Source organism: Schistocerca cancellata, chromosome 9, assembly GCF_023864275.1.
Source record: "Schistocerca cancellata isolate TAMUIC-IGC-003103 chromosome 9, iqSchCanc2.1, whole genome shotgun sequence".
NCBI lineage: Eukaryota > Metazoa > Arthropoda > Insecta > Orthoptera > Acrididae > Schistocerca > Schistocerca cancellata.
Window position 1 is genome coordinate 143,052,729 of NC_064634.1, and position 16,138 is coordinate 143,068,866.

Consider the following 16,138-nt stretch of genomic DNA (forward strand, 5'->3'; position numbering starts at 1 on the left):
CTAACATAGAAATTAAGCGTTTCCGGACACATGTCCATATAACATCTTTTCTTTATTTGTGTATGAGGAATGTTTCCTGAAAGATTGGCCGTACCTTTTTGTAACACCCTGTATATCAATATAAATACAGTATTTTCTTGATCTGCTATTGACCTTCTTTCTTATACTCCTCACATCAGTGATGCCTTTCCCTTTCAATCGATCTCTTAGTTCCATGACATCAATGCACAACAGATTGTGCACAATACAACAAACTTGGTATGGCTGTGCATTTCATGAAACTGGAACTCTCACAAGACTTGAGCATTTTCAATTTGTGTAGTGTGTTGGTTGGTAGGTGTTTTTACTAACAGTGTCACATTTCCAGAATGAGATTTTCACTCTGCAGTGGAGTGTGTGGTGATATGAAACTTCCTGGGACCTTTGTCTTTCGCGGGCAAGTGCTCTACCATCTGAGTTACGCAAGCACGACTCATGCCCCGTCTTCACCGATTTACTTCCGCCAGTACCTCGTCTCCTACTTTCCATATTTCACAGAAGCTCTCCTCCGAACCTTGCAGAACTAGCAGTCCTGTAAAAAAGGATATTGCGGAGACATGGCTTAGCCACAGCCTTGGGGATGTTTCCAGAATGAGATTTTCACTCTGCAGCAGAGTGTGCACTGATATGAAACTTCCTGGCAGATTAAAACTGTGTGCTGGACCGAGACTCGAACTCAGGACCTTTGCCTTTCGCGGACAAGTACTCTACCATCTGAGCTACCCAAGCACAACTCATGCCCCGTCCTCACAGATTTACTTGCTGCCCACAAAAGGCAAAGGTCCCAAGTTCAAGTCTCGGTCCGGCACACAGTTTTAATCTGCCAGGAAGTTTCAGTGTCACATTTCTTATATGTCTGTTCCACCCTAAACACCTTTTATAATGGCCTTTCTATTACTGTAACCATCAAGAAGACTTTCTTGGAAGCAGAAGAGATTGCTTTACAGATTCTGATCTGAGACTCTTAGGAGAGGGGGGGGGGGGGGGGGGGGGCACCTGAAGCCCTTTTTAGATAGTGGATGTTATTGTTCCCAGAATTTACGTCACCCTGTTATGAGCATTTTTCTTTTAAGAATTGAACACAAATAGCTTGGCAATTAAAAGTCAAATTATGAAGAACTTTGCTTAGCTGAGAATGTTTAATGCAGATGCAATTCAGAAGGTGTCCCAAATGTTGTACAAAAAATTTTGCTGTGCTAAAGCTTGAAAATCTTCTGGACATTGAATATTATGAACAATCAATTGTTGGAATAATTTCATATTTGAGACTTGCACACTAAAAATTACATACACTTTGTATTTCTTTCAGGAGAACTCCGTCAGTCATGAACTTTATTTTTGTGTCTTTGGTAGTGTTCCCCTCAAACCTTATGAGATAAGAAACTTCTTTAGATGTTAAATTCATTTCCTCAGCAACACGAACTGACATTGAAATAGCTGCAACACGCCTGGGCTCCGTGACACCTATTATTTTTCCATTGCTGTAAACAAAAATATTTAATTTAGAATGCAGAAATAAATTCAGCTGCAGGTGAAAGATTATCAATATTCACTTTAGTATATTATTTTATCTCTGAATGTCTATTATAATACAAATAAAATAGATAATAATAAAACGTACTAGTATATTACAGTATGAGATAACAGAACTCTTGAGTCCAGACCAACAAGTTCTTTGCAAGCCAGAGTTACAAACACCTGTCTATACATCAATCAATGGAGACAGAGTCTCAAGTACATAATTAGATCTGCGAACACCTTGAGAAAGAGCTCCTAGTGGAACACCATGGTCAGAACTAGGAAACAATACGCCATGTGACCTGTCTACTTCATCGTTTGGCTCAGCCCACAAAGCAAGCAACTGAGATCTGAACTCAACATACATCAAGAAGAGAGACAGAGAAGCTGTCTACACCTTCTTGGGGCAAGATAACATCAAACTTCAAAATTTGATCATCAATTCTACCAAATGGCTTAAAAGATCACAAGAAATTAGTCATTACTTCAAAAGGAATGAATGACCTGTTAAAACTGTATTTCACACTCTGAGAAATCAGGTCTTATTTACTCATCTCTCCTCTGCAAGACTCAAATCATTAAACGAGGTGCCATCTGAGTGATGACACAAGTTATGTCAATGCAAGCTCTTCCCCCCTCCCCTTTAAGAGCTACATTATTAATCAAATGAAACTATAGTGTTTCTGAGACTTTTTCAAGTCTGAAGTATCTACAATGTATATACACAGACTGAAGCAACAAATGAAAATTTGTATCAAGACAGGGATTTAAACCTGGGTATCCCGCTAACTAGGCAGATGTGCTAATGACTATGCCAACCTGTTACAGTGGCTTTACACAACTGCACAGACTTCCCTAATATGCCTCTTTCCTCAACCCAATTTCCCATTCACACCTCAGGCCGCTCTGTATTCCCCGTAAACTCATACAGTATTGTAGAGGCTCTCCAACTGTATTGGAAAAACACCTCAGCATTGAACAAAACGGGGGATCGATCCTTCAATCAAATGAAACTATATGCTTCCAGAGACATTTTCAAATGTCAAATGTCTATGAAGTAATCATGCAGACTGAAGTGTAGAATGAAAATGATTAAATGAGGAGCTACATGACAGATGACCCAGTCAACGCACAGGCAGCCCAAAGTAAATGATAAACACCTGACAAGTGTGCTTATTACTGAGGCTACAGAAAAACTGACAAGTGACAGTCTGGGCTACAAAAGGTAGGAACCCTACTGAACACAAGAAAAGGGGAAAACAAGAAAAGGGGCAAGCAAGAAAAGCACGAATTGAGGTAACATGGAAAAAAAGGGGGGGGGGGGAGGAAATGGGAGGCAGCGAGTGAATGACAATAAAATAAATAAAACTAAATGATAAGGAAGCCAATAAGAAAGAAGAAAATGGAAGGCCTGGGAAAGGGGCCCCAACTGAATGGAACTTTAATGCAAAGTGCTGTGGGGCCATAACACATGTTAGAGGAACAGCTTACAATTGCACAATTAAGAGAAGTATCTCGAATAAAAACCAACGGTGTTAATGAACAATGATGAATATGAGCAAGGAAACTAATGTATCTGTGAGGTACAATTAATTTGAAAGAAGAAATGGGAGTACGGGAAACAGACAGCATGGCTGCTTTCAAATAAAAAAATCAAGAGGAGAAAATAAGGTCACTAAGTGTAAGAATGGATGAATACTGGACAAAGTAAAAGATCAAAAGAAAAGAAGCTGATCCCTATATGGTCCACAAATGGCAAAAAAGAGAGAGAAGACAGAGCAATGGTTAACAAGAAATGGTACATGTACAGTTGCTGAAATGAAGGAAAGGTTGTTACATCAGTACTAGTACAATTAATACTAATAAAAAGTTGTTGATTAACTACAAATGAGGGCGAAAGGAAGAAAGATTAGGGTTTAATGTCCCTTTTATGATAAGGTCATTATAGACAGAGAGAGAGAGAGAGAGAGAGAGAGAGAGAGAGAGAGAGAGAGAAATCTCAAACTGGGAGAGGAAATCAAACATGATGTTTCCTGCACACCAGACATGAAGACTAAGACTGACTGACAATGTGTTCTAAAAAAACCAAATGAAAATTATACTGAAAAAATATATTTGTGGGACAAAGATTAGGATGAGTGCATGATATGCAAAACAAAGGAAGACTATGGAACAGAAGTCACTAAATGAGTAAAAGCTGACTAATATACACTATTAACATATAGATGCCAGCAGCTAAGTTTGTGTGAGAGAGTAAATACCTAGCACCAATGTCAACATGCAATTGTTATTGGGTGGTACGAATTGAGTAATATGAGTGTGTTGTCTAGGAGTATGAAGGAAACCCAATGAAAATGAAAATAAAATTAAAATAAACTTAAAGCAAATGAAATGCTGATATGAGATAAAAGAAGGGGATTGGGAGAAGCGTGTAATTCATTTTCTTCTTCTTTTGTTTCTGTTGACAGTTTTGTCAATGCCCTAATCATCAACTCATCGATTGCCTCACTAAAATCTTCAAAAAATTGTGCATATTACTCCAATGTAAATATGTACTGAATACGAATGGCATGTAGTAGCTGCTGTCACAAACCCAACTGAGCACGTTTTGGACCAGCTGAAACTTGCAGTTGGACACCACAGGAACATTCCTCACACACTGGGTGATCTCTGGATGGCTGACAGTGAAGAGTGGGTCTGGCTGGAGCAGCAACATTTTGACCACTTTAAGGACAGCATCCCCAGAAGAAACCAGGCATATCCCAATGCACAGAGCGGAGCAACACAATATTAAGATTACAAGATGCGCTTAGACCTATGCAACAGCGCCCCAAGCATGCATATCTGTAACTACAAGGTCGGTTCACGTAGACCTATTACACCGTCCACGTGAGATATACCTGGCACGCATGCGCAGTAGACAGTGATAACGTGCGAAACGCAAACAGAACTGTCTGATCTCTTGTACAGTCATTTGTTCTACACACGAAACACAAGGGGGACCATGTGACATATTGGAACATCATCGGTTTGAATTATTTATGTGACTCAAGGTTCCTATTTCATAAGAAAATGTTTATCATTATTTATTAAGTAACTGTTATTCTCTCATGTACGTTACTACTGTTATGAATTACAAATTCAACTTTTAGTTTTATATTATGACACTTGGTTACACAGGGATAAGTATTTATACAGCATTTTGCACATGGAGGACCCACTTGTTTTTGGAGCTACTGCTCTAGTAGTGACAATAAATCTTTGGATTAGGGCAGAACGACGACAAAAACAAAAAGCCAGACATTTTTGAGTTTGATCCTGGCTGAAAAAAATGGGAGAAAGGCAGGGGATTATATTCACTGCTTGTGAAAGACCTGAGGCTCGAAGATCCGCATGAATTTCGGAGCTTCATGAGGATGGACATGGCCTGTTTCGAGAAGCTGCTGTCTCCGATAGAAGATGGCATTAGCAAGAGTGACAGTGTCACGAGGAGGCTGTCTCTCATTCTTGAAAGACAGAATTAAATCATATGTTTATACATTTTGTGATCATACCAATCTAGATCACGAATAAAATAATGGTAAATGCCATATTACAACGCAGGCTGCACGTACCATTATGTTTTCTGGCGACTGGGGGATATTTTAAGACTTTGGATTTTAGCCACAGAATAGCACAGCCCACCATTTCAAAAGTTGTTGTGGATATATGCACTGCAATTTGCAACACTTTAAAGGACCAATACTTAAAAGTGTACTTGTGTTATTTTTCCAAGTTTGGACTGTATATACGTGCTACTCAGAGTTTTGCAGTGCTTGTCTGTTGCACTGGGCTAAACTGCAAGGACTTTCTCCCTTTCACTGCCAGTTTCTCTTTTACAGCATGCTGAAATCAAGAAAGAGATGCAATCAAATCAAACACGAACTTTCGTAAACGAAGGCACTACGATAAAATCGAAAATCACCATATAATGTTATATGCAGACTACTCAGAAAGAAATGATTTCTGATGTACCTTATTATGATACAGCAGGTCATACATACACCTTTCCTCACTGAATGCCTGATTTAAGATGTTTAACGCCTCTTCGCTACACTTCATTTCTAGAATACGAAGCTATAAACAGAAAAAAATCCTTTCACAAACAGCTAGTATAAAAGGGTCTACTGAAAAAAACAGTTTGTTTTCTGCATTTACGAAAACTGCTTACTGAAAAAAAGTGGAAGATCCCCAACACGAAAATCTGAAATTAGGCACTAGCCGTCTAGCAATAACCAAACAACAAACAGAAAGCACTGTGGTACACCCTTCTGCACATCCACAAGACATCACTGTCTACTGCACGTATGCAGATTGACGACACTTTAGAACTGCTCTGTATTTTGGCACGCTAATAATGTGTCTGCTAATATTCATAAGTTCACCCGTTCTATTGCTAGATGGCTGTCTCGCTAGACCAGTACCGTTCGAGGGCGGATCGACGTGTAATACCCGCTTTAAATGTTATCCAGTACCTGATTTTGATATCAAAGAAGTGTAATTTTGAATGAATATATTTATTTATTAGTATTTTTATTCTATGCTTCCGGAGAACCTAAACAATATTCACTCCACGATATGCAGGTGATGCAACACTTTTTTAAGCACTTTGCAACTCTCTAAGTGGTTCTACAATTTCACTATAAATTTGCAAAATTTTCTTTCTGGCATGTGCATATCCATTATTATAGTCTTATTACTTTAGCTACCCCCCCCCCCCCCCTCCCCCATGAACCATGGTTCTTGCGTTGGTGGGGCGGATTGCGTGCCTCAGTGATACAGATAGCTGTACCATAGGTGCAACCACAACAGAAGGGTATCTGTTGAGAGGCCAGACAAACGTGTGGTTCCTGAAGAGGGGCAGCAGCCTTTTCAGTAGTTGCAGGGGCAACAGTCTTGATGATTGACTGATCTGGCCTTGTAACGCTAACCAAAACCGCCTTGCGGTGCTGGTACAGCGAACAGCTGAAAGCAAGGGGAAAGTACAGCCGTAATTTTTCCCGAGGGCATGCAGCTTTACTGTATGGTTAAATGATGATGGCGTCCTCTTGGGTAAAATATTCCAAAGGTAAAATAGTCCCCCATTCGGATCTGCGGGCGGGGCCTGCTCAAGAGGACGTCATTATCAAGAGAAAGAAAACTGGCGTTCTACGCATTGGAGTGTGGAATGTAAGATCGCTTAATCGGGCAGGTAGGTTAGAAAATTTAAAAAGGGAAATAGATAGGTTTAAGTCAGATATAGTGGGAATTAGCAAAGTTCAGTGGCAGGAGGAACAAGACTTTTGGTCAGGTGAATACAGGGTTATAAATACAAAATCAAATAGGGGTAATGCAGGAGTAGGTTTAATAATGAATAAAAAAATAGGAGTGCGGGTAAGCTACTACACACAGCATAGTGAATGCCTTATTGTGGCCAAGATAGACACGAAGCCCACGCTTACTACAGTAGTACAAGTTTATATGCCAACTAGCTCTGCAGATGATGAAGAAATTGAAGACATGCATGATGAGATAAAAGAAATTATTCAGATAGTGAAGGGAGACGAAAATTTAATAGTCATGGGTGACTGGAATTCGATAGTAGGAAAAGGAAGAGAAGGAAACGTAGAATGTGAATATGGATTGGGGGTAAGAAATCAAAGAAGAAGCCGCCTGGTAGAATTTTGCAAAGAGCATAACTTAATCATAGCTAAGACTTGGTTCAAGAATCATAGAAGAAGGTTGTATACATGGAAGAAGCCTGGAGATACTGGAAGGTGTCAGATAAATTATATAATGGTCAGACAGAGATTTAGGAACTAGGTTTTAAATTGTAAGACATTTCCAGGGGCAGATGTGGACTCTGACCACAATCTATTGGTTATGAACTGTAGATTAAAACTGAAGAAACTGCAAAAAGGTGGGAATTTAAGGAGATGGGACCTGTATAAACTGACTAAACCAGAGGTTGTACAGTGTTTCAGGGAAAGCATAAGGGAACAATTGACAAGAATGGGGGAAAGAAATACAGTAGAAGAAGAATGGGTAGCTTTGAGGGATGAAGTAGTGAAGGCAGCAGAGGATCGAGCAGGTAAACAGACAAGGGCTAGTAGAAATCCTTGGGTAACAGAAAAAATATTGAATTTAATTGATGAAAGGAGAAAATATAAAAACGGAGTAAATGAAGCAGGCAAAAAGTATTACAAACATCTCATCAACAGGAAGTGCAAAATGGCTAAGCAGGGATGGCTAGAGGACAAATGTAAGGATGCAGAGGCTTATCTCACTGCCAACAGGAAAATTAGAGAGACCTGTGGAGAAAAGAGAACCACTTATATGATCATCAAGAGCTCAGATGGAAACCCAGTTCTAAGCAATGAAGGGAAAGCAGAAAGGTGGAAGTAGTATATAGAGGGTCTATACAAGGGCGATGTACTTGAGGGCAATATTATGGAAATGGAAGAGGATGTAGATGAAGATGAAATGGGAGATATGATACTGCGTGAAGAGTTTGACAGAGCACTGAAAGATCTAAGTCCAAACAAGGCCCCGGGAGTAGACAAGATTCCATTAGAACTACTGACAGCCTTGGGAGAGCCAGTCCTGATAAAACTCTACCATCTGGTGAGTAAAATGTTTGAGACAGGCGAAATACCATCAGACTTCAAGAAGAAAAATACTAACGCGAATTCTTTACAGACGAATGGAAAAACTGGTATTGGATTCCGTAAAAATATTGGAACACATAAGGCTATACTGACCCTACGACTTATCTTAGAAGATAGATTAAGGAAAGGCAAACCTACATTTTTGGCATTTGTAGACTTAGAGAAAGCTTTTGACAATGCTGACTGGAATACTCTCTTTCAAATTCTGAAGGTGGCAGGGGTAAAATACAGGGAGCGAAAGGCTATTTACAATTTGTACAGAAACCAGATGGCAGTTATAAGAGTAGAGGGACATGAAAGGGAAGCAGTGATTGGGAAGGGAATGAGACAGGGTTGTAGCCTCTCCTCGATATGTTATTCAATCTGTATATTGAGCAAGGAGTGAAGGAAACAAAAGAAAAATTTGAGGTAGGTATTAAAATCCATGGAGAAGAAATAAAAACTTTGAGGTTCACCGATGACATTGTGATTCTGTCAGAGACAGCAAAGGACTTGGAAGAGTAGTTGAACGGAATGGCCAGTGTCCTGAAAGGAGGACATAAGATGAACATCAACAAAAGCAAAATGAGGATAATGGAATGTAGTTGAGTTAACTCGGGTGATGCTGAGGGAATTAGATTAGGAAATGAGACACTTAAAGTAGTAAAGGAGTTTTGCTATTTGGGGAGCAAAATACTGGTCGAAGTAGAGAGGATATAAAATGTAGACTGGCAATGGCACGGAAAGCGTTTCTGAAGAGAAATTTGTTAACATCGAGTATAGATTTAAGTGTCACGAAGTCATTTCTGAAAGTATTTGTATGAAGTGTAGCCATGTATGGAAGTGAACCGTGGACGATAAATAGTTTAGACAAGAAGAGAACAGAAGCTTTCGAAATGTGGTGCTACAGAAGAATGCCGAAGATTAGATAGGTAGATCACATAACTAATGAGGAAGTATTGAATAGGATTGGGGAGACGAGAAGTTTGTGGCACAACTTGACCAGAAGAAGGGATCGGTTGGTAGGACATGTTCTGATGCATCAAGGGATCACCAATTTAGTATTGGAGGGTAGCATGGAGGGTAAAAATCGTAGAGGGAGACCAAGAGATGAATACACTAAGCAGATTCAGAAGGATGTAGGCTGCAGTACGTGCTGGGAAATGAAGCAGCTTGCACAGGATAGAGTAGCACGGAGTGCTGCATCAAACCAGTCTCAGGACTGAAGACTACAACAACAACAACTTTAGCTATTAATTTAATCTTACTACAATGCTGACGTCCTCCACTAAATTTCTGCATTCACTGTTGAAGTTTTTTGCTCCAGGGGGAAACCATAAAATGTCGTAAGCACTGATTGTGCAACATGCATTCCTTCTTCATTTTCCAAGTTTAAAGAGCTGAACTTCCATACACTGAAATATGAGAACTATTCAGAAAGCAGGGAATGTTTTGGCATTTAAAAAAAGTACAAGAAATACATTTTATTACATACATCTGAAAGAGCGACTGACATACTACTTTTCCACATAGTCACCAAACGCATCGAGGGATTTATCATAGCAGTGGACAAGCTTTGAAAGACCTTCATTGTAAAAGTCTGCCGCATGAGACTTCAGCCGCCTGGTTTTCCGCGTTGTCATCAAAGTGCTGCGTTGCAAGCCAGTTCTTCATCTTGGGAAACAAGTGGAAGTCACTTGGGGCAAGATCGGGGCTGTAGGGTGGATGAGGGAAAATTTCCCATTTGAATGAATTAAGGAGTTCTTTAGTGAGGTTTAATCTACATCTACATCTACATCAACATCTACACTCTGCAAGCCACCCAACGTTGTGTGGCAGAGGCCACTTTCCTGTTCCACTCGCATATAGTTCGCGGGAAGAATGACTGCCGGAAAGCATCCGTGCGCGCTCGAATCTCTCTAATTTTACATTCGTGATCTCCCCGGGAGGTATAAGTAGGTGGAATCAATATATTTGATACCTCATCCAAAAACGCACCCTCTCGAAACCTGGACAGCAAGTTACACCGCGATGCAGAGTGCCTCTCTTGCAGAGTCTGTCACTTGAGTTAGCTAAACATCTCCGTAACGCTATCACGCTTACCAAATAACCCTGTGATGAAACACGCCACTCTTCTCTATCTCCTCTGTCAACCTGACCTGATACAGATCCCATACTGATGAGCAATACTCAAGTATAGGTCGAACGAGTGTTTGGTAAGCCACCTCCTTTGTTGATGGACTACATTTTCTAAGGACTCTCCCAATGAATCTCAACCTGGCACCCGCCTTACCAACAATTAATTTTATATGATCATTCCACTTCAAATCGTTCCGCACGCATACTCCCAGATATTTTACAGAAGTAACTGCTATCAGTGTTTGTTCCGCTATCATATAATCATACAATAAAGGATCCTTCTTTCTATGCATTCACAATACATTACATTTGCCTATGTTAAGTGTCAGTTGCCACTCCCTGCCCAAGTACCTATCCGCTGCAGATCTTCCTGCATTTATCTGCAATTTTCTAATGCTGCAACTTCTCTGTATACTACAGCATCACCCGCGAAAAGCCGCATGGAACTTCCGACACTATCTACTAGGTCATTTATATATATTGTGAAAAGCAATGGTCCCATAACACTCCCGTGTGGCACGCCAGAGGTTACTTTAACGTTTGTAGATGTCTCTCCATTGAGAACAACATGCTGTGTTCTGTTTACTAAAAACTCTTCAATCCAGCCACACAGCTGGTCTGGTATTCCGTAGGCTCTCACTTTGTTTATAAGGCGACAGTGCAGAACTGTATCGAATGCCTTCCATAAGTCAAGGAAAATGCATCTACCTGGGAGCCTGTATCTAATATTTTCTGGGTCTCATGAACAAATAAAGTGAGTTGGGTCTTACAAGATCGCTGTTTCTGGAATACATGTTGATTCCTACAGAGTTCATCCTGGGTTTCCAGAAATGACATGATATGCGAGCAAAAAACATGTTATAAAATGCTACAACAGATTGATGTCAGAGATATAGGTCTATAGTTTTGCGCATCTGCTCGACGACCCTTCTTGAAAACTGGAACTACCTGTGCTCTTTTTCAATCATTTGGAACCTTCCGTTCCTCTAGAGACTTGCAGTACACAGTTGTTAGAAGGGGGCAAGTTCTTTCGCGTACTCTGTGTACAATCAAATTGGTATCCTGTCAGGTCCAGTGGGCTTTCTTCTGTTGAGTGATTTCAGTTGCTTTTCTATTTCTTGGACACTTATTTCGATGTCAGCCACTTTTTTGTTCGTGCGAGGATTTAGAGAAGGAACTGCAGTGCGGTCTTCCTCTGTGAAACAGCTTTGGAAAAAGGTGTTTAGTATTTCAGCTTTATGCGTGTCATCCTCTGTTTTAATGCCATCATCATCCCAGAGTGTCTGGATATGCTGTTTCGAGCCACAGAGCAGAACTTCCTAGGATTTTCTGTCAAGTGGGTACATAGAATTTTACTTTCGAATTCACTGAACGCCTTGGGCTAACTTTGACATTGTTTAGCTTCTGTTTGTCTGAAAGGTTTAGGCTGCGTTTAAACTTGCAGTGAAGCTCTCTTTGCTTTCGCAGTAGTTTCCTAACTTTGTTGTTGAGCCACGGTGGGTTTTTCCCGTCCCTCACAGTTTTACTCCGAACATACCTGCCTAAAACGCATTTTACAATTGTCTTGTACTTTTTCCATAAATACTCAACATTGTCAGTGTCGGAACAGAAATTTTCATTTTGATCTGTTAGGTAGTCTGAAATCTGCCTTCTATTACTCTTACTTAACAGATAAACCTTCCTCCCTTTTTTTATATTCCTATATACTTCCATATTCAGGGATGCTGCAACAGCATTATGGTCACTGATTCCCTGTTCTGCACTCACAGAGTCGAAAAGTTCGGGTCTGTTTGTTATCAGTGGGTCCAAGATGTTATCTCCACAAGTCGGTTCTCTGTTTAATTGCTCGAGGTAATTTTCGGGTAGTGCACTCAGTATAATGTCACTCGATGCTCTGTTCCTACCACCTGTCCTAAACATCTGAGTGTCCCAGTCCATATCTGGTAAATTGAAATCTCCACCTAAGACTATAACATGCTGAGAAAATTTATGTGAAATGTATTCCAGATTTTCTCTCAGTTGTTCTGCCACTAATGCTGCTGAGTCGTGAGGTCGGTAAAAGGAGCCAATTATTAATCTAGCTCGGTTGTTGAGTGTAACCTCCACCCATAATAATTCACAGGAACTATCCACTTCTACTTCACTACAGGATAAACTACTAATAACAGCGACAAACATGCCACCACTGGTTGCATGCAATCTATCATTTCTAAACATCGTCTGTGCCTTTGTAAAAATTTCGGCAGAATTTATCTCTGGCTTCAGCTAGCTTTCCGTACCTATAACAATTTCAGCTTCGGTGCTTTCTATCAACGCTTGAAGTTCCGGTACTTTACCAATGCAGCTTCGACAGTTTACAATTACGATACCGATTGCTGCTTGGTCCCCACATGTCCTGACTTTGCCCCGCACCCTTTGAGGCTGTTGCCCTTTCTGTACTTGCCCAAGGCCATCTAACCTAAAAAACCGCCCAGTCCATGCCACACAACCCCTGCTACCCGTGTAGCCGCCTGCTGTGTGTAGTGGACTCCTGACCTATCCAGCGGAACCTGAAAACCCACCACCCTATGGCGCAAGTCGAGGAATCTGCAACCTACACAGTCGCAGAACCGTCTCAGCCTCTGATTCAGACCCTCCACTCGGCTCTGTACCAAAGGTCCGCAGTCAGTCCTGTCGACGATGCTGCACATGGTTAGCTCCGCTTTCATCCCGCTAGCGAGACTGGATGTCTTCACCAAATCAGATAGCTGCCGGAAGCCAGAGAGGATTTCCTCTGATCCATAGCGACACACATCATTGGTGCAGACATGAGCGAACACCTGGAGATGGGTGCACACTGTACCCTTCATGGCATCCGGAAGGACCCTTTCCACATCTGGAATGACTCCCCCCGGTATGCACACAGAGTGCACATTGGTTTTCTTCCCCTCTCTTGCTGCCATATCCCTAAGGGTCCCCATTACGCACTTGATGTTGGAGCTCCTAACTACCAGTAAGCCCACCCTCTGTGGCTGCCCAGATCTTGCAGACTGAGGGGCAACCTCTGGAACAGGACAAGCAGCCATATCCGACTGAAGATCAGTATCAGCCGGAGACAGAGCCTGAAACCGGTTCGTCAGACAAACTGGAGAGGCCTTCCATTCAGCCCTCCGGAATGTCTTTCGCCCCCTGCCACACCTCGAGATGACCTCCCACTCTACCACAGGTGAGGGGTCAGCCTCAATGTGGGCAGTATCCCAGGCAGCCACAGCTGTAGTCCGATCAGGGGATGCGTGGGACGAGCTGGCCGTCCCCGACAAACCTCCATCCGGACCCTCACAGTGATGCCCATTGGCAAGAGCTTCAAGCTGAGTGACCGAAGCCAACACTGCCTGAAGCTGACAACAAAGGAATGCCAACTCAGCCTGCATCCAAACACAGCAGTCGGAATCCCTATCCATGCTAAATACTGTTGTGCAAAGAAAGTCTGAACTAATCTACAGAGAACACAAACAATTCGACACAAAATTTAAACGGTTATTAAAATACAAGATTGCCTAGTAAATGCAGTAATGCTGCTACTTGCGCACTGCAAACACACTGTTCGGCGGCAGAAGGAGACTACGCGATTTTACACTATTCAGGTACTAAAACGCGATGCTGCAACTCTCAAATACTATAGTATGCCCGAAATTTATGAATTAAACAATGCAAGTACCCAAAAACACACAAAGAAATTAAGAATTAAACTATGTAACAAATAAGTGAGCTAAGAGTATACGACTTGTTGCTAGCAGCTGCTTATCCAACGGCGGCAGCGAGGTCAGGCATTGTCATGCAAAAACAAAACTTTGGATGTCAGCTTTCGTCGGCGTTTGTTTTGAACTGCTCTTCTATGGCTGTGCAAAGTTTGACAGTACCGGGAAGAATTTATGGTTGCTCCACATTCGAGAAAATCAATAAGAAGCATACCTTGCCTATACCAAAACACTGTCGCCACCAACTTCCTTGCTGACAAGGTTTGCAAACATTTTCTTGGTTTTTGGGAGGGAACTTGTGTGCCCCCACTCCATGGACTATAATTTTGTATTGCAATTGACCTGTTTCACTCAAGTCTCATCATCGGTTACGATTCGATCCAGTAATGAATCACCATGTTTGTTGTAGTCCTCCAGAAATGTCAATGTTGCCCCCTTTCGCTGTTCTTTATGGTGTTCTGTAAGCATTTTGGGCACCCATCATGCACAAAATTTGTGGTAGCCTAGCTTTTGAGTGGCAATTTCAAACAACAAAGTCCGCAAAACTTGTGGAAAAGAAAGCAAAAGCTCCATTATTGTGAAGCGACGGTTTTCATGAATTGTTTCATCAACTTTAGCGACAAGATTGTCAGTCACAATGCTTGGACGTCCGCTCTTCTCTTCATCACGAACGTTGGTTCAGCCACTTTTAAACCAAATGCACCATTTCCGGATGGAACAGTCACTCATTACATTGTTTCCGTACAATTCACACAGTTCACGATAAATTTCTGTAGGTTTTAGGTTTTTTGTCAACAAAAACCGTATCACAAACCGCACCTCACAACTGGCAGAATTTTTGACTGCAGCGCACATTTCAAATTTGAATACTGAAAAAAACCAGACGCACAGAGACGTTCTCACTGTCATGGATGGATGCCGACTGAGCTGCCAAGCACGCACACACCAAAATATATGTGATCGCCGTGCGTCTAGCGGCATCAGACGGAAACATTCCCTAGTTTCTGAATAGCCGTCGTATGTTTCAATAAATGACAGGTCTTGGTATCATTTTTGTGCAACTTGTTAATCATATGTGCCCAAAAGTTGAATGATATGAATAAACAATTTGATTAATGAAGAATGTAAAGCACAGGTTGTCAATACATGTGAGGAAGTTAAAAACTGGGTATACTATTTTTAAGGACATTAATTGTATTGAAAAGGAAACTCACATGAGAAAACTATAAAATTATGAGACAGGATTGTTGGCGAAATTTTTAGTACAGCCAATAGCCATGTCCACCTTCATCTCCCCTCATTCTCATAACAAGTAGATCCCTCGCTCGTCCTGTGGTATGAAAGGTCTGTTCTTTGCTTTTAACCTTCTCTGCCCTATCACCTTCTCCCAAGTTACGAAAGCTGGGATTCTTTTATATGTGTCTATGAGCAGTTCTATACATTTTAGATCCTTAATGTATGCACTGGCCAGCAGTACTGCCTCATAATTTTTTTGGTATAGTACTTTCCATTATTGCAATGGCTTTTTTCCCTGGTAACACATATGCCCAAGAGAATTGATAGTTTCTAATGTATAATAATATTTATTAAGTAATAAATTTTTTGGTTCCAAACCTTAAAAAAATCTATTTCATTTTCTTGTTGGTGCCAGTGATATCCACATTTACATCCATACTCTATAAACCACTATGATGTGCATGGCAAAGTGTCTTCACACTGTACCAGTTATCATGGTATTTTCCTATTCCATTCACATCAGTCTAACCTTATCTTCATGATATCTGCAGATAAAGTATTGTAGTACTGCATATTCCTAGCTTTGTCACTTAAAGTTGATTCTGGCAAGTTACCAAGCAGGTTTTCACAGGATAATTTGAGTCTACGTTCAAGTGTTAGCCAATTAACTTTTCTCAGCATGTCTGTGATGCTCTCCTGTGAGTCAAACAAATTTGTGGGCATTCGTACTTCTCTTCTTTGTAAACATTTAGTATTGAATGTTAGTACTATTTGGCATGCGTCCCGCACACTTGAGCAACATGA

General features: G+C 41.0%; 1 protein-coding gene across 1 annotated transcript in view; it reads right to left on the reverse strand.

The window, feature by feature from the left end:
- LOC126100598 (probable ATP-dependent RNA helicase kurz) overlaps positions 1–16,138 on the reverse strand; it is a 170,384-nt gene that overhangs the window by 115,475 nt on the left and 38,771 nt on the right. The window contains exon 5 of the mRNA XM_049911225.1: positions 1,331–1,520. Within this exon, the coding sequence (XP_049767182.1) occupies positions 1,331–1,520 (190 nt within the window). The remainder of the gene's footprint in view (positions 1–1,330; positions 1,521–16,138) is intronic.